This window comes from Sclerotinia sclerotiorum, genomic scaffold, assembly GCF_000146945.2.
Source record: "Sclerotinia sclerotiorum 1980 UF-70 scaffold_2 genomic scaffold, whole genome shotgun sequence".
Lineage (NCBI taxonomy): Eukaryota > Fungi > Ascomycota > Leotiomycetes > Helotiales > Sclerotiniaceae > Sclerotinia > Sclerotinia sclerotiorum.
In genome coordinates this window covers 1,330,032-1,356,037 of record NW_001820834.1, presented here as the reverse complement: position 1 = coordinate 1,356,037, position 26,006 = coordinate 1,330,032, and the positions used below count along the sequence as shown (strand labels likewise).

At 43.7% G+C, this 26,006-nt stretch overlaps 11 protein-coding genes across 11 annotated transcripts; 5 read left to right on the top strand and 6 right to left on the bottom strand.

Moving 5' to 3' along the window:
- Positions 1 to 722: 722 nt before the first annotated feature.
- On the top strand, positions 723 to 1,382 carry SS1G_01602 (hypothetical protein; the record flags this gene model as incomplete). The annotated part of the gene is made up of 3 exons (XM_001597358.1): positions 723 to 785; positions 905 to 1,149; positions 1,319 to 1,382. 3 exons carry the CDS (start codon positions 723 to 725, stop codon positions 1,380 to 1,382), a joined length of 372 nt encoding a protein of 123 aa, XP_001597408.1.
- An 848-nt stretch (positions 1,383 to 2,230) lies between these two features.
- Positions 2,231 to 3,931, bottom strand: SS1G_01601 (predicted protein; the record flags this gene model as incomplete). The annotated part of the gene is made up of 1 exon (XM_001597357.1): positions 2,231 to 3,931. One exon carries the CDS (start codon positions 3,929 to 3,931, stop codon positions 2,231 to 2,233), a length of 1,701 nt encoding a protein of 566 aa, XP_001597407.1.
- A 259-nt stretch (positions 3,932 to 4,190) lies between these two features.
- SS1G_01600 (predicted protein) lies at positions 4,191 to 4,440 on the bottom strand (the record flags this gene model as incomplete). Its single annotated transcript, XM_001597356.1, has 2 exons — positions 4,191 to 4,239; positions 4,295 to 4,440. 2 exons carry the CDS (start codon positions 4,438 to 4,440, stop codon positions 4,191 to 4,193), a joined length of 195 nt encoding a protein of 64 aa, XP_001597406.1.
- A 470-nt stretch (positions 4,441 to 4,910) lies between these two features.
- On the bottom strand, positions 4,911 to 6,102 carry SS1G_01599 (hypothetical protein; the record flags this gene model as incomplete). The annotated part of the gene is made up of 6 exons (XM_001597355.1): positions 4,911 to 4,997; positions 5,051 to 5,305; positions 5,355 to 5,774; positions 5,837 to 5,878; positions 5,931 to 5,968; positions 6,021 to 6,102. The coding sequence occupies 6 exons, from the start codon at positions 6,100 to 6,102 to the stop codon at positions 4,911 to 4,913; spliced, it is 924 nt and encodes a 307-aa protein (XP_001597405.1).
- A 664-nt stretch (positions 6,103 to 6,766) lies between these two features.
- SS1G_01598 (hypothetical protein) lies at positions 6,767 to 9,070 on the bottom strand (the record flags this gene model as incomplete). Its single annotated transcript, XM_001597354.1, has 5 exons — positions 6,767 to 6,826; positions 7,095 to 7,973; positions 8,030 to 8,776; positions 8,895 to 8,957; positions 9,062 to 9,070. The coding sequence occupies 5 exons, from the start codon at positions 9,068 to 9,070 to the stop codon at positions 6,767 to 6,769; spliced, it is 1,758 nt and encodes a 585-aa protein (XP_001597404.1).
- A 350-nt stretch (positions 9,071 to 9,420) lies between these two features.
- Positions 9,421 to 10,986, top strand: SS1G_01597 (hypothetical protein; the record flags this gene model as incomplete). Its single annotated transcript, XM_001597353.1, has 4 exons — positions 9,421 to 9,687; positions 9,763 to 9,937; positions 9,993 to 10,840; positions 10,891 to 10,986. 4 exons carry the CDS (start codon positions 9,421 to 9,423, stop codon positions 10,984 to 10,986), a joined length of 1,386 nt encoding a protein of 461 aa, XP_001597403.1.
- A 341-nt stretch (positions 10,987 to 11,327) lies between these two features.
- Positions 11,328 to 11,737, top strand: SS1G_01596 (predicted protein; the record flags this gene model as incomplete). Its single annotated transcript, XM_001597352.1, has 3 exons — positions 11,328 to 11,359; positions 11,472 to 11,586; positions 11,654 to 11,737. The coding sequence occupies 3 exons, from the start codon at positions 11,328 to 11,330 to the stop codon at positions 11,735 to 11,737; spliced, it is 231 nt and encodes a 76-aa protein (XP_001597402.1).
- Positions 11,738 to 12,421: 684 nt separating this feature from the next.
- On the top strand, positions 12,422 to 15,061 carry SS1G_01595 (hypothetical protein; the record flags this gene model as incomplete). The annotated part of the gene is made up of 6 exons (XM_001597351.1): positions 12,422 to 12,455; positions 12,521 to 12,670; positions 12,749 to 12,804; positions 12,852 to 12,980; positions 13,315 to 13,767; positions 13,829 to 15,061. The coding sequence occupies 6 exons, from the start codon at positions 12,422 to 12,424 to the stop codon at positions 15,059 to 15,061; spliced, it is 2,055 nt and encodes a 684-aa protein (XP_001597401.1).
- A 2,280-nt stretch (positions 15,062 to 17,341) lies between these two features.
- SS1G_01594 (hypothetical protein) lies at positions 17,342 to 19,876 on the bottom strand (the record flags this gene model as incomplete). Its single annotated transcript, XM_001597350.1, has 7 exons — positions 17,342 to 17,823; positions 17,874 to 18,010; positions 18,080 to 19,161; positions 19,215 to 19,334; positions 19,380 to 19,606; positions 19,673 to 19,754; positions 19,820 to 19,876. The coding sequence occupies 7 exons, from the start codon at positions 19,874 to 19,876 to the stop codon at positions 17,342 to 17,344; spliced, it is 2,187 nt and encodes a 728-aa protein (XP_001597400.1).
- A 1,284-nt stretch (positions 19,877 to 21,160) lies between these two features.
- SS1G_01593 (predicted protein) lies at positions 21,161 to 21,499 on the bottom strand (the record flags this gene model as incomplete). Its single annotated transcript, XM_001597349.1, has 2 exons — positions 21,161 to 21,269; positions 21,321 to 21,499. The coding sequence occupies 2 exons, from the start codon at positions 21,497 to 21,499 to the stop codon at positions 21,161 to 21,163; spliced, it is 288 nt and encodes a 95-aa protein (XP_001597399.1).
- A 780-nt stretch (positions 21,500 to 22,279) lies between these two features.
- On the top strand, positions 22,280 to 24,617 carry SS1G_01592 (hypothetical protein; the record flags this gene model as incomplete). The annotated part of the gene is made up of 6 exons (XM_001597348.1): positions 22,280 to 22,447; positions 22,555 to 22,884; positions 23,098 to 23,888; positions 23,938 to 24,133; positions 24,184 to 24,510; positions 24,573 to 24,617. 6 exons carry the CDS (start codon positions 22,280 to 22,282, stop codon positions 24,615 to 24,617), a joined length of 1,857 nt encoding a protein of 618 aa, XP_001597398.1.
- Between the last annotated feature and the right edge of the window lie 1,389 nt (positions 24,618 to 26,006).

The following is a 26,006-nucleotide window of genomic DNA, read 5'->3' as shown; positions in this document are numbered from 1 at the left end:
TTGTGTTCTCCTGGTAAGGATGTCCAGGTTCTCGTCCAATATTCCATTCCGTACCCATATATGATATACTACCCCAATCGAACCAGTTCTCCAGCCTCTTTTGCTTCTAATCTCGAGTGGGGTTGCTGCCTGTGGTTTAGTTCCTAGGAGTGTGTTGGATGAGAACGACGGTCAAAGAGAAAAGGAAAGTTAAAAACAAAATGACAAAGAAACAGGAATTATTAGCAAATGGACTATTGTCTGAAATGTGTATTATGAATATGAATGCGTGAAGGCGTGAATGAATGAATGTGATGTGATGTTTACAGTCATGTGCCTCTGGGATTATTAGATATTTAAGAGTGAATCCGAAACAGTCATTGTCATTTCACCCATTCCTCATCAGCTGCTATTCCCACACAACGGTATCTACTACTTTCATACCCGTACCATTTGCTTATCACTAGGCGCTCATCTCATCACTCAGCACTCAGCAGAAGTGTGATTTGTGATTCACAATCAACCTTTCACCGCTTACGCTACTAAGCTACTTAGCCACTTAGGCAGTCTTAATACTTAGTCTCTCCATTAACCTACTCTGTACAACCAACTCCCATACCCTTTCCCCTCTATCCATCCATCCTCCACCACAACATCAAGACAATCTCTTCTTACAGACTGTCAACACATCAACAACAACCTTCCGCCTTCTACCAACAATACATCTAATACCTCATTTCACAATGCGATCCAAGTTTAAGGACGAGCATCCCTTCGAGAAGCGCAAGGCTGAAGCAGAACGCATCGTAAGTCGCATGCCAATCCCTTAACATGCACCTCGTCTTCCCTACCATCTCGATCGCATCTCCCAAACCGTCATTACGAACCTACTCCCTCATTTCAACCAACTAACTTATATCTTCAGCGCCAAAAATACTCCGACCGTATCCCCGTAATCTGCGAGAAGGTCGAGAAATCGGATATTGCCACTATCGACAAGAAGAAGTACCTCGTTCCCAGCGATCTCACCGTCGGTCAATTCGTCTATGTCATCCGCAAACGTATCAAGCTTTCCCCCGAAAAGGCAATCTTCATCTTCGTCGATGAGGTCTTACCGCCTACTGCCGCTTTGATGAGCTCCATCTACGAGGAACACAAAGATGAGGATGGGTATGTTTTCCACTATCTGCTTTTCATAACGTCATACCGCCCTATCATCACCGTTATCGTGGTTATCGCGATCGGATCAATTTCCAACGCAACGCCATCTATCCACGAACAGAAACGAAGAAAACCCAAAAGAAACCATGATCTAAATGCTAACATAACCATCAAATAGCTTCCTATACATCTCCTACTCGGGCGAAAACACCTTCGGTGAAGCCTTAGAAGAAGCCAACTAATTCCCCTCTTCCGCATGAACCACTTCAGTACAACACAACATCATTCAGGCGTTTATAGGGCGAGGCGGATGATGGATAGGCAGGGCAGTGTGACTCTACATTACAACCTAAGGCAGTTTTTCTTTCCTCACCATCGACTTCTTCCATGTTTCCCCTTTCCGAAATCTTTACAGTGTATCAACCAACCCTCTCTCATCTGCCTTCAATTATCCTAAGCGACATCTCCTTACGGTACGCAGCGAAGGGGATTAGCAAGAAAGCAAGGAAGAATGATCATTCTGTACATGGGGCCGTTATCTGTGTCTCTTTGTGAGTGGGAACTTGGGGATTCGACGTTGTGAATTATTCATAGGGGTTGTTTCTTTTCCTTGTTTCGTACTATTGGGGGGTGGGGTTTCTTGGGAATAGGTGCAATATGATACGATGCTTTTTGCCACACATGCATGATATCGCCGTATGACAGCTATAAGTGAAGTTATTTTGATTCGTGATCTGTTGTGATTCTGATGATTTCTCCTATACTACTCTAATTTAAACGAATGTGCAATTATCCCTCCAAAAACCAGAGAGCTTTCTAATGACTTCAAGCTATTTGATGTAATAGCTGGATACTTGAACACTTAAAAATATTGATAACAATCCCTCCGCCCTTGATATCTCGATCCATAATCATGTATTTCCGAATCGTGCGTGAATGCTCCCCCAGACAAGCACATTTCAAAACCACCACCATCCTCATACAAACACATCATATAATCCATTCAAAAAACGAACCAACGCCACGAGGAATAGACGATACTAGAGAATAACTCTGAAGGGAAGCACGCAGCAAAAGCATCAAGACACAATCAAGCATTACGTTTTCCCGATCTTCCAATAGTTCCAAACACCGAACTCAGCTTCTTTTTCAACGACTTTGGTGATTCGCCCAATTTCTTGCTGATGCTACCAAGCTTGGCCCCTGTTCCGCTCATTCCACTGATGCTGCTTCCTTCCGTCTTGCTAGATTTTTGGCTTTGGCCGCCATTACTTCCGCTCTTTGTCATGGGGGTACCACTGCCGCCGCTACCGTCAGAACTGGAACTATGAGAGGACGAACTATCGGAAGGATGACCGGATGACGCAGGGTGAGCGGATCGAGTAGGAGATATTGGAAGAGGATCTTGGAGGGAGAAGACGACATGAGTACTTGGATCCTTAGGTAGATCATAAGATGAGGTATGAGTAGAGGGGCTGGAAGCCTCATGTGGTGGGAATTGATCCAGTCTCGAGCGGACTTTTTCGGGGATCTGGGTGCTCTGGGTGTCCTGATGGGCACCGATGTAGTCTTCAAGGACTTGACTATTTTTGCTGTGCTCGAAAAGTTGCTTGGATGGATCGGTATCAGTGGAAGAGGCACCCATGAGTGCTCCAAGGCATTTCGCGATAAACGCTTCATCGTCCTCTGTAGGAGACTGATCTGTTTCTTGGATGGGCATACTGCCGAATGAAGCAGGAGCCTTCTTGAAATCATTGTTCCAGAACTGGTTCTCAAATTCTTCGAGGGTAATTTCTTCCGCCATGAAGGAATCGTCAGAGTCAGAGTCAGAGTCAGAGGAATAGTCTCTTGGAATGCAAGAACCATCGACCAGCTTCGTATGTGACTTTCCAATAAGCTTCTCCTCATCCTTGGGAGCGATATCGTCAACATCTTCGATTCTCATCGAAAGACCTTGTTTTTGAAAGACAACTTGTAATTGCAACTTCTGCATAGTCTTAACAAAATTATCTTGCTCAATCTTGTCCATCCATTCAAAAGCCTCCAGATATTCTTGGGTTAGTTCGAAAGGAGATATACCGGCATTGGTGAGTTTTTGTCGGGCGGCGGCTGCCTTTTGGAGCGCTCTCCTGTGCAGAATTGGAATGTGGATATCCATCCACCTGGTCGTTTCATTGCCTTGGCTCAACACCAATTTCACAAACTCACTCTCTGTAAGATATGACGGATGAAGACCTTTGGGCACGAGAATTTCCCACGCACAGTCCCACAGCGGTCCTTTGCGTGTACTGTATTCATGTACCGCAGAGTTTGAGTTAACAGTGGTGATAAGCTGGCTGTAATATACGTGCTGGTCAGCGTAGTCGAACTCGTCGACTTCAGTGGAAGGAGGTGTGTCAAACGTGGCAGAAGTGAATGGTTTCTTGAGTCTTATTGGCAACACAATCATATCCTCAGAATTGAATTGAAAGTCCGACGACTGTCTACGAAGGTTGTAATCCTCGCATTGGAAATCCGTGTCGGGGTCTTGCTCGTAAAGGTCGAAGGCCATGCAATCATCATGATTAGATGGCGTAGCAGGAACTGTAGAGTAGTCGCTGTGTCCAACTGCTGCTGTATGACTCTGAGGACGAATGTTTGACGTAGGCAAGCTTTGGGTATTGGTGCTGGCCTTCTTTGAGACGCAGCTAGACGACATTTTGCCAGGAAAAGTTTCTGAATTGGTACACTCATAGAGAGCCTTCGAATGGCTTTTCATATAAAGGTACGAATCTTCGCTGCCTTCTGCCATTGTAGCGTGCGAAGATCAGGATCGTATTGATATTGTAAGAGTCCTTCACTATCCAATTCAAAAGACTGCGTGAAAGATAGGAGATGGAATGAGATTAAAGTTGTGAGAGTACACTGCTGCTTTGACAAGAATGCAAATTTGTGAAATACTTGTTATTGCACAGTCGAAATTTCTCCCAAACAGCAAGGATATAGAAGAGCATGGCATGCACCTTCCTTGAAGCAATCCGTCTATGCTGGCCACGCTCCTTCCACAACTTTTAATTCTTCTTCGCCAAAGGATCATTCGAGCGAGGAAAGCCAATTCTTCTACATGATGTAAGTCAATAAGGAGCCAGGTAAGATGTACTTTCAAAATCCATACCTGAATGCAGCATCAATTGTTTGCTGCGTGGTACGTCCTTGTTCCTTTTCCTCTCTGTTGACGCGGGTCACTGTCGCCCCTACCCCAATGAACAGAGCAAAGAGAGGATCGCCAACCCTGGATATTAGATAGACTGAAGAAGGCATGATGATGATGATTTCACGTTCGAACTATTATCAGTGTTTTGGTGAAAAGACTCAAGCTTTGGAAAATTGATGCTCAAATACTCGAGTGACAAGTTGAAAATTGTGGATACGAAAATTCCCGGATTTTGCCGAGATGCCATAGCTCCATGGAGGGGTAATTGAATCTCCTCTCCTCTGGCATACATCATTTTAATCTTACATGCGAGCCATCGACTAATTACCATTACCAAGTCACATAATCTTACACATACTGATTCACAGCTGCATATACATCATAACTATTTAGGTATCTATGCTATTTATCATTGTGATTGTCATTTGAGTCGAGTGCTTTGCCCTCCCTTCTGTATCGACTCCTCGCTATTTACAAGGAGGGTACGATTCATCGTTTTATATCATTAAACTCCAGTTTTCCTTACCATCCATTTTCAGTATTATTACATCATGATGTTCAATCGCGTACCAGTATCCTATTTGGAAAGAGCGATATCAAAAGCAGGAATTAAAGTTTGTGCAAGCCAGAAAGAAAACACTAATTTTGGTCCGGTCATCAAGAGCTATTAGATGTTAGTGCTATGTTTTTTTTTCGGTGCTCCGAGAAACATCATACCTTTGGTGTTAAACCCTTGAAGAAACTTGTCATGCCCTCGTTCTTCATCATGCTTGACACGATCCTGAAGCCACTTTCTGGGTTCTCAAAGTTACGGTTTTGGATACGGGTCTTGATAACGTCGAGGGGTGCAGAGACGACAAGGGACGCAGAGGCACCGGCGATAGAAGCTACAAAGTTCTCGAACCAGGTGGCTTTGTTGTAATCGTTCAAATTGAAAATATATCCTTTGGCAAAGGCAGATCCTCCGAAGAGCTTTGAAAATGTTAGTAGCCATTCAGGTTAAAATGATAATGGAACTCACAGCAAATGATCCGGGTGCATTTCTTGCAGCAGTCCATTGCCAACCTCTATACAATCCAAAACCCTCATCTCTAACGATTCTGACAACTCCTCGTCCTCTGAAAGCCTCAGGGTTTGTCTGTCGCTTGATCTTGAGAACGTCAAGGGGAAGAAGTACAATCTCTCCAATTCCAACAAGACTTCCTGCTACTGAACTCATCATCGCCTTTCCAGTCTTTGCGCCAAATGTGTTATCGAATGTGCTACCGTGGTTCTTGGCAAGGTAATCACGAACAAATGGCTGTCCGCCATACTTGTAGACTCTTTGAAGGACTTTGTATCCTGCAGCATATCCTAGACCTGGGAAGAGGGAAAAGAACTTGGTGCCGATTGGAGCTGTTGCCTTATCCTTGAAGATAACCTCTGCTAGTTTGCCCTTGGTCTGCAAAAGGAGTAATTAGCATTGCATGGTAGAAAGGGAAAGTTCAATACTGGGGTTTATACCGATCCATGATTGCTCATCAATCTCTTTGCAATTGTGTCGACCTTCCATAGGTCAGTATATTCATTCTCAGTGGAAGTTTTAGTGATCCCATACAGGGTGAAAGACGGCAAGCTCAGCAATACCAGCAGATCCTACAGAGTTTAAGTATGATATCTCAGAACAAACTAGGTTGAGGAATCTAACCCGAGCCCAACAATCTTGCCAATGTAGATTCTGACTTGTATTTTTTGGACGCCGATGACGGCGCGGCTGCAATTGGAGACATTCTTATGGCGAACAAAGTAAATCACAAACAGAAAAAGGTTCAAAACAAACTAAATGAATGGAGTATCTAAAACTGCCACGACGCCGCAAATTGCCTTATTCTGTAAAGAAGGATTGTGGAAAATAGAGAAATAATATTTCGTCTGGTGTGATTGATTCCCAAACTTTTTTTTTCTTTCGATCTTTAGAAAGCCTTGTATGTTGTCCGTGCGCTACAAGGTACAGTAGCATGAAGCAGTTCGATGTGGGGTATCACAACACTGATAACGGGCGGAAAATTGCATTATAAATAATACTATCTAATTCTAAAACTATTGATTGCTACCTCGACAGATACCTGAGTTTCAACCATTTGCTTATTAGTGTTAGTATCTTCAAATCTTGTATGAATTGAATAATGAGACCAAACATTTATTCATGTATTGGCCTTCATTGGTTCCAATTAGACAGGGGGATGAAGTGAAACAAATGCCATTACTCCGTGCATGCAGCATACTGTACATTTTGCAAATTTTGAGTATTTACCTAGGCAACTAATCTAGCCTGTGAAGTGATCTTATGGTATCTGAAAGTCATAAGTCAACTGGAAATATCCAGTGCTGTTCGACTATACTAGAACGCCTTTCTTATGCAGTAGATGGCGCCGCCCCAATATGGAAAAGAGATTAAGAACGCTCAAGTACCAAACCAAACCCGCTATCATGGTTAATAATCCTGAAAAACGCCTACCAAATCATCGAGTCTACCGATCTGTCCTAAAAGATCCTCTTCCTTCCTTCGAATCTCACGCAACTGATTCATCTGTTCTGGTCGAAGTATAGCCTCCTCTTGACCTTGAACATCTGTACGCTCTGACAATGCAATAATATCTGCTTTGCGCCGCTTCTCCACGTCAAGTCGTTGAAGACATCTTGACATGGCCTTGTATGTTCGATCCAGTAAGAGGGAGGAAACCCGATCTTGATCGCAGAACCACAAAAATATAGTACGCACAATCATGCGGCCGGCATCCCTGGGAACTTCCTGAACATCAACCATGCCATGCATTTGCATTTCCACAAGTTTGGTCCGGGAGTCCTGCTGTTTAACCAATGCTACCTTGGCAATATGCTTTTCTTCAAGCTTTCCCATCTTCCTCATAACTCGTATAAGCCGATGACCAATCTGGCCAAAATTCTCATATATAATCGAGTCTATTTCTAATTCTCGAAGCCGCTCAACCACACGCTCAAAATCGACTGTCCACTCGCCCATTTGCCGGCTGCCGCACTTTCGCAATAGATGGCAATCATCGGCAGCTAATAACTGAAGATGACTCATCACATGCATCATTCGGGCTTGCCGGCTCTCCGTTGGTGGAGGGGCCCTCTCTTGGTCTTGGAAAGTGACGGCTCGTTTGTTTGTGTTGACCCTGGGTTGATCTGCAAAAGGGTCATCGTCAATGTCCATCGCATGTCCGTTTCCATTAACGAAAGACTTATGGTCATCCTCTGACTCCTCATCTGAACTCGCATCATCTTCTACCTCTCGGGCTTTTCTCTTTCGGCCATTCTGAAGCTTGTCAAGCTTGGAAGTATCAGTATTTTCGCTGGTAGCTTTGCCAATCCCTGTAGATACGTTGATTGTTTTACTTAAAGCATCGGTTAATTCCTGCGTTGTTATTATAATTGAAGGTCCATCAGGGTCATCCACAGCATCATCAATCTTCGGATCGCGTCGACATCTAGGAATTTGTTCTGCCATGAGTCGAAGGAGTTCCGCATAAATATACGATGTAGTTACGCCGATCCGGTTGTTTGCAAGCTCAACAAGTCGTCGATTTCTCAAGAAGACAGTGCATTTTTCATGGTTGATGCGCAAAACTAAATTTCCCTTGTAATAGGTTAGCATGCGATCAGGGTTAGCTATAATGAATGCAGGAAACCTACATCAAGCCTGTTAGTTTCGTCATCGCCAAAATCATATCCGTTAGAAGCAGTGCCATTGTGGGAGAGCCTTCTTCGTTTTGAAGCAGTGCCGTTCAGGTGGCCATTGGCAGAAGGCCTGTTGTAACCAACTGGCTTCCAATTTGGAACCTCAGCTCTCAAGTCTTGTAATCGTTGCCGAATTCTGGATCTTAACTCTTCCTTTTGCTTCGTTCCTCTCGTGGCTCCTCCATAATCCTCATGAAGAAGGGCCTTCTCAACCGCATTGTAGCTATCCGTCGGGCTTCGAAACATATTCCGGCCGACAGGTTGAATAAATCCTTGTTCTAGCAACTGAATCAAAATATAGTTCAATTGACCCGAGTGATACGAATGAACGCCATTGCCATTTGTGGCGCCATTGATTCCGTTGCCATTGGCGCGTGTATCGTGGCTCTTATTCAATTCCGCAATTATGTCGGATACCTTGGCATGACCCAAAAGCACCAACTGTCCCATGATCTCGGCCGCAACAGATCCAAAGCGTTCTTCTGCAATTTCCAAGATTTTGCCAGACCTAACTAGAGCATACGCGGCATCGATGTTTGCTTCGTAATTGGTGTCAGCCCCTTCGTCTGAGTTATGGTAAACCAGATTTTGTCGAACGAGGACCGTTAATCCGAGCTTCAATTGTCGCGTTGTGAGTTGGGTGTGTCGTTTGAGCGCAATCATAGATAATCTCCCCCTGCGAAGTAAAATAGTGAAAATGCGCTACATGATGTTAGAATTGACACAGCAGAGATGGTTTTCTTCAGCCTTGTCATTTTCATACATGCAAGGCTTAGTTCGAAATATTTTCCAGATATGATGGAGAGGAGGATGGACTTACAGAGGACAGTTCGCCGTAAATATCATCGACGAGCAGAGAGCAGAGCTCAACTGCATGTTTTGACTATTCATTGAGTCAGCTGGTTGCAGAGGCTTCGCAGTATCGCAGTAACTTCATGAGAAAGAAGATGACAGTAACGATTCTAACTTGGAAATAGTTGAACATACTCTAGACATGATTTTTGTGTTGCTACTAGAGGATTATTCCAATATCCCTAGAGCTTCCACAACTACTACCGTTGTTTCATTGACAAAAGAGAAGATATTGGGTGGAATTATTATCTAGGTAGAAATTCTAGATTATCAAATACTCAGATATCACTTAGAAATTTTGAGGTGGGGGACCAATAGGCTCATGGGCAAATCAGAATGTGAGAGGATCGAATTACACAAATGACTAAACCTTATAAAGACTAGCGTTATTGTTCCGAGATCTTCCAGCGAAAAGAACTGTAGGATATTGGTATTGAACGTCTTGACATTTTAAGAATATCGAGTCTCACCTCCTCAACGAATATATCCAAACAATGATCTCACGGTCGGCGATTGGACGACACGCACAGCTTGCTGTCCGCAGGCAATGCTGTGCCCAGCCAGCTAATCGTCGTGGCCTTGCTGCTGTTTCCTCCGGATCAACCTCATTCTCATACGAATCATCTGATGTTGCTGGAGTTAAGGTCGCAAGCAGAGATGTTGCTGGAGCTACCACGAAGCTTGCCGTCGTTGCTAAGGCCGGAACAAGATATCAGACTGCACCAGGTTTAACATCAGGATTAGAGCGATTTGCATTCAAGGTAAACTCATCACAAGAAACCACATTCGAGTAATCTTATATATTTCTGGACATTGACTTATATTTTACGGCTTAGAACACCTTCAAACGATCAGCTCTTCGTATCTGCAGAGAATCTGAACTTTTGGGCGCACAATTGAACGCTTACCACACCCGCGAAGCACTCGTCGTGGAAGCCAAGTTCCTTCGGGAAGACTTACCATACTTTACCGAACTCCTTGGTGAAGTTATCTCAGCCACAAAGTATACCCGTAGGTCCAGAGCAGGCAAGGTTCATTGAGGGTGCCAACTAACTGGTCACAACAGCCCACGAATACCATGAAGAAGTCGAGCACCAGATTAAGTTGCTCCAGAAGAAGCTCCTCGGAAGTGTATCAGACCTTGCTATCAACTCAGCACACGGCGTCGCATTCCATAGAGGACTTGGAACGCCTCTCTTCCCATCTTCATCTACCCCTCTTACGAAATATCTGAACTCGGACTCCATCGGCGAATTTTCAACCCAAGCATACTCGAAGCCAAATATCGCTGTTGTCGCAAATGGTGCAAGCCAAGCAGAGTTATCGAAGTGGGTTGGAGAGTTCTTTACCAGCGCTCATACTGGACAAGCTCTCTCTGGTCCTGGAGCAACCAAGTACTACGGTGGTGAAGAACGCATTGCCCATGACTCGGGTAATTCGTTCGTCCTTGCTTTCCCTGGATCTAGTTCTTTCACGGCAGGAGGTTCATACAAGCCCGAATTCTCTGTCCTTGCCTCTCTTCTCGGTGGAAAATCTAGCATTAAGTGGTCCACTGGATTCTCTCTCTTATCTAAGGCTGCATCTTCATTCCCAGGAGCCAGCGCTACGGCCACTAACTTTGCTTACTCTGATGCTGGACTTTTGGTACTTCAATTCAATGGTTCTGCGAAGGCTGTCAGATCGGCTGCCATTGAGGCTGTCAAAGCCCTCAAGGCAATTTCTGAAGGTTCTATTAGTCAAGAAGATTTCACAAAGGCAGTCGCTAATGCTAAATACAACGCATTGGAGGAAGGTCAAAACGTTGAAGCTGGACTTGTCACGACTGGCTCTGGGCTGGTCCATGGCGGTAAGGCATTCCAAATCGATGAAGTCGGCAAGAGCGTAGAATCGGTTAGCATTGAGAAGTTGAAATCGGTATGTATCTCTTCATTCTTCACATGACACAATACTGATATTTCTTATAGGCTGCAAAGGCAATTTTGGAGGGCAAAGCTACCATCTCGGCAGTTGGTGATCTTTACGTTCTTCCTTATGCAGAGGAGCTTGGTCTTTCAGTGTAAAGCTAGATGTCAAGATGGGATAACGGTGTGTATTATCAAAAGCTCTTAGAGTATATTATAGATGTGATGCTCGCTGTGAATATATGATTGATTTCCCTGAATGTGGATGGTTCAGATTTAAGACGCCATTAAGTAATTATATGATGCTGTATGTAATCTTGTAAGATGATCAAGCCTACCCCAAAGATGCCTAATCATCAGCGAAGAAGTCGGAATATTATGTTCACGTGATTCGGAATTTTCTCCAGTTCTTCCCGCGCTCCACCGAAGGTCAACAAGGCACGGCAGCAACCTTTCTTCAAATAACATCGTCCCGATTTACATATTCCCCATCATACACAATGGCGTTCGCGTGGAAAGCCTCAGGTCTCACGTATGTAATCCTGGTTCTGCAATCACCTTGTAACTCTCTTGCCCGGCGCGATGAAGGCACTGAGCGCTGTGCTCGGGGAAGACTTTTACTGATTTAGTTTTCTTGACTATAGCTATAACAAATACTTGTCCGTCGCTGCACGAACACTTCGAAGAAGTTTGAAAGATGACAAACGATTGGCCGCTGAGCGTAGAGGGGAGATGGAATTGAGATTCGCCAAGTGGACTGTGAGTGACTCCTAGAGACTCTCGGAACATATTGAGGCAGATTTGGCTAACGAGAATGCTGGAACAGAATGGCAAGCAAGGCGATGTCAAGAACGTTGCGGAGGCCAACGCGGCATCGATGGCAGAGGCTGCTTCATCACCATCATCTTAAAAATGGAAAATGACACTTTTGACGGCCAAGGATGTGGACAGGAAAGAGCTGTGCGATGAATGAATGGCAGCGCGGACTTGTACATTTGTAGCATTTGAGACTATGGGACTAAGACAATAGAAAAGTCATATCATTCTCGCGACCTTTTCTGGGACTTCATCTTATATTCTGACTGGCACTATCTGGATGACTTGACATTCCGCCCCAGAGAAAGCCTACAATAACCTCGTTCGTCATTCCTACATTGAAATGTTCACCTCCCCATAAATTCTTTCAGCGATATTAGTAGATGGCAATATTGTATGATTTGAGGCTTAGAATGTACCCGTCCTTGATAAATGTTGTAGCACATATAACACACCACTTTAATGTTAAAGCTTATCATCACGGAGTACAGAGAACGAGATTGAATGGTGGAAAATAAGGACAAGAAGACTGATCTATAGAAAACAGACATTGCCTCGATAGAATTTGAACAGTCTACCAACTACTAGTGATTAAAAGATTTTTCTGTGATTCTCTGCTTGTTATTCTTGTCTAAAATGAAATATTGCACTTATGCCACTTTCCGTTACAAGCGAGAACTTTATCTTCCTTACAACGTCAAAACAAAGGCTACGAATATCCATCATGATATATATTCGGATGCTCTAAGCGATATATCACAGTAGTTGCAGCATAGCCATGCATAATAACGGCGTAGCTGCTATCGCGCAGCGTCAGTATTTTCAGTCCTCCATAGCACCTATCACCTATCACCTATCACTGACAGCCAAATTGCAGAAGTCTCAGACCTTGAGATCGATGAAGGTCCCAGTGACCCGGCGGCAATGATGGCAACGCTCAACCCGGAACATCCACCCGCTCCCAAGTTGTACAGCCAGGGTGTCATGATCACGAATATTACTCAAAACTTCACAGATGCTGCCCACCGTGTGTTACCAGTTACAATCCCAAAAGACTTTTGCCATCGATCACGTGCTAACGACGTGCTCGCAGAGCTCAAACTAGGGGATCTCGTCAAGGATCCGTTTTTCACGCTGTTTGATGCTGTTGCCGCACTAGAGGTTTGGCTCTCATATTTACAAGCGGCTGGGCTGATCTTCAGGTATAGATTATGGATCCTAAAATGGATAGTGGTTATCTCGCTCCTGGCGAGACCATGGAAGACGATTATGATTTTACCCAGACACTACTTCCAGAAGAAGTCTTGGGTATCGTTGATCAGCTTCTCTGCCATGAGGTATGATGGAACTTAATACGACAGAATGCCCGCAGTCTGACTATGTGTAGATGGCCTGGCACATGGGACACCCACTTGCTCAAACAATCTTTACCAGTTTATACATTGACCGAATCCTGTACCCCTCTCCTTTAAGTCTTGATGAGACCTTCTTTGATAAAAGCAAGAGCTGCTCGGAAGACGAACATCTCATGCTGCAAGTTCTGAGAGCATACTGTCTGGGTTTGATAAAAACTTGTTGGTATGTCAATAATCGAGTCAGGTCGGAACATTTCTATGAGGTATTCCCATTTTTTATATATATTCATTTGCATGAAAGCTTATACTCGTGTAGGAGGAGGATTTCGCCACCCATACTTTCCACAGAAATCTACTTGAGGGTATAGAGCACAGTGAAATTCTCGGTTTTCTTAAAGAGACCATGGAATTAGTTTTGCGGACAGACAACATACCTGACGATATAAAGGAAGCTCTGAAGGTTCGTCTTAGTTTCCGACACGCTTTCTTGGAAGCCGTCGATATAGCAGATTCAAGATCTCCAGATGCAAAAGTGTTCTGGCGTGAGACGCTTTCGTTCATACCAGAGTTGAGATTATCCAGCAAACTTGCAAAATCTGTTCCTCAGTCATTCAGTGTGAAGTTACAAAGGAAGCTCGCAAGTACAGTACCTCCACGCCCAATTGTTGTGGTGGGACAAGAGAATGCCTACGAACATTTGGAGAGGATGTGTAAGGATGGCGAAAACGCAGTTGATATACTTGATTATGCTGATAGTCACAGTCTCATGGTGAGTTCAATATTGATGTTGGAGGTTCTCTAAACTTGTTGGCTGATGATGCATCTACAAGACTTTCATTTCATTATTCCAAGCAAAGAAACCTCAACCAACTGTCTACATTCGGACTTTACTTCAATACTATATGTTTGCAGATATGATAATCCTGGGCAAAATGTCTATTCGAGAAGTTCTCGATGATGATCTAGCAAGTCTTACCTTACCAGCAAACCAGCTCCTAGACCGTAATAACGATGAAATTGAAGTCACTCGTGACCCAAGATTTCATATGGCTCAAAGAATGGAGATATTTCGATCACGCGCCGCCAACACATACATCGACATCCTGCGCACAATGTGTCAGAACCGATGTCGCATGCGTAGAACACTTTGTCACACTATAGTTGATTGGGATAACCTTCAACTTGATGGTGAGGAAATCGACCAGGAATTAAGAGAATTTACAAAGGAAGAGCCATTTATAGATCTGAAAATATCTAATGATCCCATCTACGCTTTCCCTCTATCATCTTGGGCGTACTATTACAAGCTTCGCCAGATGGAGTGGATAGTACAATTAGGCTTTGAGCTTCAGGTTTATCAACCAGATGAGTTGTCGGGCATGTATTACTATCTAAATCATCTTTGCAAAACAAGGAGTCGTCATCTTGAGCGAATTCGAAGCGAAGTCATGCGATCTTACTCTGCACGTCGCAAAGCATCGCAGCTTGACACTAGCCAGCAAAAGGAATTTGCTAATACAATTTCCTTCATTAACTTCTCCATGTTAGAAGTCACTTCGACGTATGGTTTTGCAGATGCATTATCTTCACTATTTGAAGCCCTTCGCCGGCTGGACCTCATACCCATACCTCCAAGACCATACGGCGACGACATCATGCGTTACGAAGTCCGCATGAAGCCATTCTCTACGATTGGCCTTCCTGAACCCATGCCTTTCGAGACCTTCATATACAACGTTACGCAGCCGAAAGAATCCACGCTCGATTTACTTTTGATCGCTGCAGAGGCCACTGCCGCAGCCAAGAAAGGATTCGAGATACTCAGTAAACTCAACCCTAAAGATGCCTATTGTCGCGGATCTCATGAGAGCTGGGTTAAGGATATCAAGAATTGTCTGAAAGCATGCATCTTCACGGGAATCTCGGTTGCAGCAGTCAAAAGGGCCATTGAAGCTGCGGGTGAGGACAGTAAAGTGAAGATCCAGGTAGAAATCCCAACGACGGGCAAAGGATATCATGATTGGTGGATCGTGCCCAAAATTCTCGCCGACCAGAAAAGGTAATGATGCATCATCGATTTTTATGTTGGGGACTCGGGACTGTAGTTCGCAAAGTGGTTAAGAATGACATGTATGGAATTCGGAGGGTGAGAGATTCCTCCGAAACCGAAGCTGTTGCATCTTAGTGCGTAGGCATGCGTAAACTTGTCGGACTGAAACTCCGTGTCTTTTCTCTTCCCATCAAAGGGTTCAGAAAAACCCCTCAGATTAGAAAAAAAACGCGACCCAGGGAAGGCAGGTAATACAATCCCTTTGTACCTAAATATTTTAAACATGTGATTTCCAAAAACTTTGTATTATTCGATAATAAACGTGACCACATACTCAAATCTCTGTACTCAAGTACAACACGACATTTACGCCCTCGTACACCAACATCAATTCCAAATCGTCATGTACAATGTATCTTGTATCTTGTATCTTGTATCTTGTATCTTGTATCTCCACAACCTACCTCCAGAAATATTACACACAAAAACCGACGCTAAAAATAAATTTGCATCCAAAAACCCCCCTGAACAAAACATGGAAATGTCCCCCAGATTCCGATGGTCCCCCAACAATTTCGATGATCCCATCCATCCCATAAATAAACAACTAAGTTTCACAGAGACAAAGAAATAGATACAATAGTTAAAAAAAAAAAAAAAAAAAGATACATCGCGACCCCCCCGTCTCCTCCAACCAATCCCCCTCCCCCAAAATCCCACAAAATATCCTTCCCATCCCATCACCTCCTCTCATCATTTCAATTTTTTTTTGTTGCACATCTCAAAAACCATCGGACAACTCGCCGACGGATAGACTCTCCTCTCTCCTCGATGACACTCATTTCATTTCATTCCGTAAGCTTTACAAAGTTTAAAAAAAAAAGAGGTTATGATCCATCGTCGATGCGGTTTTCCACTGACGGACGCGGACAAATGCACCGTGAGACCTTGTTTTGCGATGCTTTTTTGGGGGGGGACTCTTCTTCTTAAGCGATGATGATGATGCGGAAATCAAGTCTTACGCTGTGCTGTGCGTGCCGGGTTAAATTCATGTGCGTTTTTCGTTCCCTTTTTCCTTTTTTGCAGAGACCGACTTCGCGCTGTGCCGGAGGGAGGGATCATGAGCTAAAATGAGAATGTCACTGTAATAATGAATGCCTAGGTTTGGCGTTTTAGGGATGCCATGGAAAAGAATGGCGAATTGAAATATCGGACATCTCTATCGGAAACAGAGGAAAAGAATCGGCAACATTGAAATTTCACTGATTGGTATCATATCATGTAAGAAAAGGTGGATGGACATGGACAACTGTGTGGTGTCATTTTCACATCGGTCATGTATGATGAACCCGTTTAAGCGATGTACATATATGCATTGGTGATATAGGGTACTAGTCAACTTTCTGTTAAAAACCATAACTTCGTATGAGATAAAAGAGGGGGAGGGTATACGCAAAAGTCCCAACTAAAGAGAATCGCTCGAATATTCATCCTTAATCAATCTGCAGCCCCAATCTTAGACATCTCTATCCACATATCCATAAAATGCTGCCCAACTCGTCAACGTCCCAGCTTTGTCCTAAACTTTCAGAGTGCGTCTTGACCCTCTACTAAACCCCTGATGCATACGAAATACTCAGCCCATGAATTCGTTCCTCTCACCCAATGCTCCGCCAAAAATGCAAATTTATGCTACCCATCCAACCAATTTCTTTCTATAATGTTCCCTATCTATGCATACCGCTACCGCTACCACTACCGCTACCACTACCATCTTGCATGTCGAATATAGCGTATTCAGCGTCTTGGACCCGAGTTCACGAGTTGTCGTTGTTTGTTAAGCCAACTCTTTGGCGCATCCTGTCTACGCTGTAGCACCACATGATTACTTTGTAAACGGCTCGTAAGATCGTACCAAGCCGTGGCTATCAGGGTATTTTCGCGAGTGAGGTTCTTCACCAAAACATCATTTGCAGCCTTCACATAGAATTGAATCAGTTGTCTGCACGCATTCTTCACATCATAATATGATTCTGAATGGACACAAATATTGGTTGGAATAGAGATAAGATATCATTGGTAGTGGTGCTTGTAAGAGAAAAAGTCGATACGGTACCTTCTGCGCTTCTGGATCTTCTGCCAGGACGAGTCTTTGTTGAAGCTCTTGAATGGTTGATTCTTTCTTTTGAAGTTGCTGGAAAATATATCAGTCGATGACACTTTTTTTTTTTTTTTTTTTTGGTGAAAGTGGAGAATATGGTGAATTTGTTTGAGGGAAAGACGATGGTGGCAGTTATGCTACTGGCAGAACACCGAATGCCGCCTGTTCCCTGGCAAGTTCTTCACCTTGTTGATCATGACCTGCGGCATTTGTTTTGAAGTCCTGAGATTTTTTGCTACCGAACAATGTTCCGATTCGCTTGATTGCGGATTGTTTCTTTGGTGAAGTCGGTGAAGATGGTTTTAATGTAGAAATATTGTCTACTTGACTTACCTCTTTCAATGCATCAAGTGCTGTTACAGGCTCAGGATTCTCGCCCGTCTCTTCGTTAGAACTAGATGGCTTTTGAAAGATGGTCTTCATTTGTTCCGAGAGCTTATCTTTGGACTTTAGAGCTGCAAGAAGGTGAGACTGCTGGTCAATGAATTCTGCTCTCAAATCATTATGTTGTGCCTGGAGGAGTGCCAGATCCTTCTCATATGAAGATGCTACTAATTCGTTTGCTTCTTTGAGCTGTTCTAATGCTGTGATCTCATCGGAGTCCATAGCACTCACTACTTTCAGGTTAGCTGATATACCACGCATGTAGAATTTGATGACCCACAATCTGCGCGTGCTCTTAACAACTCTCGCTCGCTGCTAGTAAGCTTCCCGTTAAGTTCGTTTATCGCCTGGTTCAATCTCTTGATCTCTTGGGTGGCGTCGCTGTACAATGATTGTCCGGCGGACTTCGCTCGTTCTCTGTGATAATCGTCGAGTGTCAGTTGAAAAGGCCCAATAGTAATCATTTTGTCGACTGCTAAAACTAACGCTTCGTCTGTTGAGAGTAAGGACCTGTCGCCCATAATCGTTGCAAGTTGATCTTGAGTTACGGCGTGAGCCTCTTTCAACTCTTGAGTTTTCTCGCGGAGTCTGCGGACTTCCATTTCTGATTTCTGCAGCTCGCTTCGAAGTTCAGCATTAGCTTTGCCACCTTCATTACTCTTGAGAACCTGTAACTCTGCTCTCAGTCTTGATATCTCAAGCTGTGGGTTCGGCTCATGTGGACTGTCGCTTCGATTTAATTCATCTTCCAGACTTAATCCTCCCGATGGCTCTTCTGGTGATTGTGAGTCTAGACGTTCTTGAAGCTCATTGATGTATCTCTCATCATGTCGCTGCCTTTCAAGATGTACTTCTATCTCCTCTAACCGCAATCTAAGCTCCTCTTCTAGGCGCATACCTTTACTCCTAAGATCGGTTATGGTGTGCTCCTGCGTTTCGAGTACTTTCATATATTCACCACGGGTCGTTTTGAGTAGTTCATTTTCCATATGAACCTTGTCATAATCCTTTTGGTTCTCTTGTAGCACATCTAGCTGCTCACGCAGCCTTGCATTTTCTTTTTCAATGGCGTTTTGTTGGGCAAGTTTCTTTTCATAATGCTCCACCTTATTTGCTCTCTTTAGCAAAGCAGAATTCTCGACTTCGAGTTCTTTGAATCTGTCCTGAATCTCCAAATCACGACTGTTTTTAACCGACACCAACTCTTTATTCTTTAGTTCTCTATTTACCCGGGCGTCTTCAAGCTGCTGCTCCTGCGTGGCAATTAGTTGTTCCGAATCTTCGAGTCTCTTTTCAAGTCTCAAAATGTGCTCGTTCTGGCCTCCATGATTAATCATTTCCTGTAGCTGTTTAATAAGGATGTCTTGTTCTTTGTTTTCATCTAGTAAGTGATCTCGGCTTTCCGACAAATTTTCCAATCGTGTAATCAGGTCAGCATTGCGTTTCTTCAAAGCTGCATGGTCATTAATTACGATAGAAAACTTCTCTTCCAGATCCAGTGCGTCGTATGGCTTGGTGAGACGATTGAGCTCCAAGGTTGGCAAGGCGACTGCGAGATCTTTCTCTATCTACAGCCACGTTCAGCGCTCTCCCAATACACTATACAACCAAATTGACTTACTGTTTCAACATGGACCGCGATGACTGATTGCGCAGACACGCCCAGCTTCGTTCGGACACGATCGATATATCTCATCTGATTAGGACCTTTCAGGGCGACTAACATGAATATGGTGATAAGCTGAAATAGTCTGTTAGTTATGGCGATGTTGGGTCTCGTTCTGACTTTTCCTACTACCTTTGTCGATTCGACGGGATCCGAGTATTGAGCCAAAGCATTGAAATCGATAGGATATTCGGCAACCGCCGCCTTCACCCAATTGTTACAGTGCTCGTGAACATATTTGAGAAGAGATTTGTAGACGGCCTCCAAGGTTTGTTTGGCGATAACCCATTTCGTAGAACTCGTTGTTTGCGGAATATCTTTGATGGCATATGCGGGGTCGAAGTCCTCTAGATTATATAAATCAGCATCCAAATCGAGGGCCTAAATAGGATGATGAAGACTCCAAAACATACCCAGCATATCAGAAAAGACAAGGCCATCCGTCAAGTCTTCTATTGCTTTGATCTTGCTCAACGTGGCAGGAAAGGTATTGATCTAATGGAAAGGAAATGTTAATATTGAAAGAAAGAGCGCGTAAAGGATAATACGGAATCACATACCCATGCCAGTAAAACTGCCCTCGTGGTGTCATTAGGAGGCTCCAAACTGGAGGGCATTTTTCCTCTGTTGACAATAATCCGTTATGTGGTGGATTTCGGCGGTGTAAAGAAGATGCGAAGGACTGAGGGAGGTTTGAGGTCTTATCGTGCAGCTGCAGAATGCAAATGCAAATGAATTTCTAGATTGATGATTACAGTACACGAAATTGTGATTTTAGTGATGGACCCCTGAGAGGCCGGAAGTTTGGGAAAAGTTTTGCTTTGTTGGCTCCTATAGGTAATGTTAAATGTTAAATTATTAACATCTGAATAGGAAGTCATCAATTCATTTTATGCCATCTCATCTATTGTCATTATCATATTTCATTGTGTTTCAATGTATCTTGGGTCTTACCTTTCATTCATTGATTGCACTTTCTTCATATCACTGTACCACCGTATCACCGTACCAAACAAAAAACCCTGGTGCCATAGCCCATCACTCAGTCAAAGCTAAAGTCCAGGCTAAAGTCCAGGCTCGAGTCCCCCTGTCGAACATCTCTTTCATATTGTGGGGTCGGCGTACAATTAATTTGTGGGGGAGGGCATACAGATTGAAAGTGCTTCTTCAAAGGTTCAAAGGAATCCCTTTGGCGACATGTTATTATCAAGGATGAATTATAAATAGGAGACCGTTTGCAGCTCAATACACCCGAGGACAAAAGGTTCGGCGATATCTAACAGTTCCCGGATGGACTCTGGTCGAGGAAAGATATGTTAAAGGGGAATCAATGATATTAGTCTGCTGGTCTCATAAGTGTGACTAACCATGGGACCTAAATTGACTATTTATTACCTTGATCAATAAAGCAATTGAAACATCTATGAAGAATTTAATCCCGCCCGAATGAATGAAATGAAATCTCGATATATGCAGTATCTCCACTACAAACGGAAAATTGTGTATGATGAATCGAGAGAATTTCATTGTCATAAGAGAGTATGTAAAGGCAATTCGATCCAGCCCATTTGAAAACGAAAGCCAGCAAATACGTCTAGGAAATATGTAAGGTGAAAGACTATAAGATCGTTCTGTGGTGCCAATCGAACTGTCAATCCTGATTCTCGAGCCGGCGAGACCGATTACCATTATTCTAATCATTCCATTCTAAACAATGTCCCAAGACCACCAACTCCAGTTTTCCAATGCCTTAATGTACACCGATCCTGCAATCGAGAGTCAACATTTGATCCCTTGTCAATGCCTGGTACCCCTTTCAAATATCAGATTATCCGCCATCGACAAATGAAAGTTTCTGAACGCGCCAATTCTCAGTTTCATCTCATCGTCAAGATTAATTCTCAGTTATTAGCGCTAACGATTTGATCTTCTTCGATAATAGCATGATAATCATTTCCCAACGACTGGACAGTTGCAAGGACCTGAGTTGGAGCTTTGGCCGCAAACCCTCTGTCAAAGCAATTAGATATATACACGGATAGTTGGTTTAAGCATACTTACTTGATAAGTTTGTACTCGTGTGTAATGATGCCTCCGGCAGCCTTGATCGCATCCATAGCCTTTTGTACCTCTTCATTTGGAGTATTGTCAGGATATGAGACAATGACAGCCTTTAGAGGCAACACTGTGCCTAAAGCAGCTGTTACAAATATGAAGGTAGAGAATAGATAGAGCTTCATGTTGTTAGAAAATGTTTAAATCTTGGTGTTTCGATAGAAAATAGATTGATTGTTGATTGATGATTAAAACCAGGAGACAAAGAACGTCGAGATATGAGATAAGTACGGAGTACCGTACAAAATGACCATATGACGATAGTGAGCAGGGTTAAGCGCTAGCGGTAAGAATAGTGTGATTAGGTAATTGAGCATCTCTTAGTGCCTCAGCCATCCATCATTAGTTTGATCTTGTAAACTTTCAGGTACATTATGAAATTGATCAACATCGTCGCATGTCTACAAACGACCATCTTTGAATTTCAACTTCAAAGCAACCTGAATCCTTCGAGAATATCGAAAGTACAGTAACTTACGCGTCGAAATTTCACCAAGTCTGCACAGGCAACTACGGCGGAGTTAATAAACTTGCATGAGATCTGACTTTGGAGTTTGGGAAGGAGGATAAAGGCGTGGGGCATCAGGCAATCTGTAAGGACTGGGCCTCGATAGGAAGAAGGAATTGAATACAGAGAATTGGAGAGTTACAGAAGGATTTCGGAAGCATTGGCAGTCATCAAAATACACACTTCTAGTTCTTCTCGAGTTGAATACTTTTGCATGGTACTAGTTAGCTGTTGTTTAAAATCTCCTCCTTGTTTAATCGAGTCTGTGGAGATTGGTGGTTTTTCACGACAAAGACCTTTTTTTTTTCTGTGGCTGTCTTTCATCATCAAGATCATCATTACAAGCTCTCGCACCTTTGCAACCTTGCAAGCTTTTGCGGCTTCCCTCTAGCCCATCATGTCATTTGGAGTCCCTTCTGATGAGGTAGCGGAGGACTACAAAAAAGCCCTTGAAGATTTGACTATGAATTCGAGATATGAGATCAGCAATCTAACCGTTATAGCAAAAGAAAACACAGAACATGCTTTGGCCATTTCAGAGGCATTGAAAAACCATATAAAACAGGTAGGATAAATATTCTCATTTTTGTAATACTAGCAAAGCCTAGGAATGATAGTTGTGCTTTGCTTTGTGCCTACATTATACTTCCATTACTTACGAGTTAATGACAGACTTCTCCGCAAAAGAAACTACCTGCTTTCTACGTCCTCGATTCCGTTGTCAAAAATGTTGGAACACCTTATACCCTCTTCTTCGGTCGGCAACTCTATTCGACTTTCATGGAGGCATATGCTTTGGTTTCTCACGACGTGCGGAGGAAAATGGATGAGATGCTGAAGACTTGGAAAGAGCCAGTACCTGGCTCTATAGATACGCGCCCAGTATTTCCTCCAGAAGTAACTCGGCCCATTGAAAATGCTCTTATAAAAGCCAGGACCTCTGCTCTCCAGCAAGAGCAATTGAGAAGCCAACAGCAGCTCATGAATCGAGGTCGATCCGCCGTAGGTCAGGCTCCCTATCGCAACACGCCGACTCCGCCAAATGCATCACGTCAGCCTCTTTATCCATCCCCCGGGCATCCTGGATATCCTCAACAATACCCTTCGCCGATAAATGGCCAATATAACAACCAAGTCAATGGCCATATGCAACATGGACTTCCTCAGGTGTGTGAAGCATCCCTAACGTTTCCGCTTAATACTAACGCTCTCAAGCGGCCACCTCCAGTTCAACAGTATCCTCAGCAGTCCGCTAGCTCGGCATCGTGGCAGCAGTCGCAGCCTCAGGGATACCAGTCACCAGAGGCAAGTGTAGATGCATTGAACAGAGATATCTCCTACCTCATCACCTCTTCAAAGGCAGAATTTACCCAGAGCCCATATGATGGTAGTATACAAACAAGACTCAAAGCCTTACTTGATTTACAAACCATTTTACAAACTCAAAGGCTCCCGCCTGATCAAATAGCAATGATAAAAGATCAAGTTGCGCAACTATCTGGTCAATCCCAGCCAGTCCCCAAAATCCCATCCCCTAGGCCTGCACCTGTAGCTACGCCAGCATCTCAACCTCAACCGCAGCCAACTTTAAGCTCTTTGCTGGGCCCCGGTGGGTTGGCTGCTCTGTTAGCCCGACAGTCTGCAACGCCACAGATACCCACGCCTCCACCCGCTCAAGCCGCTACCGCAATCCAATCTCCTCAACCACAACATGCACTGCCTTCGCAATTGCCCTTCCAAGCAGCTCCCTCTACACCTGTTCCTGTATCCGTGCCGACACCCGTAGCAGATCCCAACTCCCTACTGGAAAGACTTCGAGCTGCTGGCATGCTGCCCTCAGTGCCAGCAGTAGCAAGCACACCTATCCAACCACCAAGTGTTTTAGGTGGCACTATGCCCGCCGGGTTTCCCGCATCCCTGCCCTTCATAAGTGCACCTCCCGTTTCGAGGACACCCCTTATAGAAATTCCTAATGATGTCGTTCTGAAGCCAGCATCGTTGAAAATGTAGGTACATTCACGTAGTCAAACTTTCATTCTCTGCTAACAATCCCAGGTTCCGTCCTCATCTCATCTCCAGTCTCTATGAAAAGCTTGGTGCGCCTTGTACCCAATGTGGACGGCGTTTCCAGTCGGACGCAGAGGGACGAAAGAAGAAAACTGCTCACATGGATTGGCACTTCCGTGTTCACCAACGAATGGCTGAAGCCGAGAAGAGAGGCCAGCATCGAAGTTGGTATGTTGATGAGATGGTAAGTAATCACGCTACTATTTCTCTTTCATATTCTAATCCACCACACAGGACTGGATAAAATCGCGAGAACCAGAAGATGATCTAGTGAACGACACATTGGATAATACCCATAGTGTTGCCAGCTCTTCTTCCGCTGCGAATGCTAAGCCAAAACTTCAATATCTAGCGGTGCCAGATGATCCTGCTCTTGCTGGCAGTGTTTGCCCAATATGTCAAGAGAAGTTTGAGATGAAATGGCTAGATGATGCGCAAGAGTTCGTGTGGATGGATGCCACTAAAGTGGGCGATCGTATTTACCATGGTAGTTGTTATGCAGAAGCCACAAAAGACAGGGGGACGCCTGATCCGACGATTCTGGGCAAGCGCAAGGCGGAGGTGAGTTCTCCATAAAATCCTTTAGAGTTTCAACCATGTATGATTCTAATAACTTATAATAGGATCAGGAGCCCATATTACGAACGAGAATCAAGACGGAGGCATAGTGAGCGAAAGGTCGTGACTATTTACAACTGTACTTTTCGACCTCTTTTCCCTTGAACCAGCTACAGGCGCAAAATAGGGATGGAGGTCTATTTCTTGCATTACGCGAAGAGTATTAGAATGATGCATGTGCACAAACATCATGCGAGTGGGATATTGGCTTATGGAAGGAATTAGCATGCTTTCCAAAAATCATAAACATTGGCATTTGCAGACGGAAGCAGCATAGATACCATGAAAATAAATTACAGTTAATATACAAAACCGAAACTACCAATGCTCAAATATATCTATGTGATATTGCCATCTTACCTATAAATGATCATCAGGTGTAGATGCAATGTTATTGCATTTATAGTTCTCCTATATGAAGATGAATCTCACAGACAATGTGATGTGCGTCGAAGCAGACGAATGCATAGAGCCAACATATATCATATTTCAATGTCTGAATCTCAATTCGAAAATGGAAAATCGAGCCATTTCTCATACTTTAATACCTCATAGCACTCTCCAAAATTCGGATCTAGGTCTGGGTATGGATAGACTTAATTTGGTATATCTTTTATTGTTGTCGACGTCTACCATACTCCTCCCTCATCTTTCCTTCAATAACAAGTCCTCCATGCTCTTCCATATCACTGCGGATCTTTCTGTCGTCAATACTTGTCTTGGAATCTAGAGCTTCTGTTACCTTATTATTGTTGGATGGGTACAATGCTGGTGCGGTGTTGCTTGCTGAAGGGAGGACCGCACGATGGCCGTTTTTGAGATGTGGGGAGCGGCTGGGGAGAAGTGAGGGAGAGGTTTATCTGATGATGATATGTAGCATTTTTTGAGTATCCGCGAGATATTCGGCTTTCTTGCGGCATCATGAAAACGAAATCTTATTCAGAAGGCTCATAGTTGGCTGCGCCGTTATGATGTCCATATATGCTATTCAAGCTAACTTATTGAATGGTCCAACTTTACGAATCTGGAATACAAACACCGAAGATGCATCGTCGTTGTTCAACAACAGACTTCTATCATCAATGACCGTATGAACAGCATACAGAAAATGCACCCTTTTCAAAATCTTTGATACTCAAAAATGGCCCAGACTTCTGGAAATATACGCACAGGAAATTCCTCAAAAAAGGTAACGTTAAATCTCCTACTTCTGATGAGGTTGCGAATACATTATTTGAGACGCTGCGCAACACAGTATTATGCACTGCAAGAATTCATACGAAAGACTCATTTTGTCAGCGTGAGACACACAAAACAACATTGATGTATTCGTTTGTTATGTAGACTTCTGTTTAGGTAAGTGCCTCCCTTTTTTTTACCATTCCTGAATCCAAGCTAAATGATAGTGGTAGACAAATTCGACATTACTAACAGCAGGG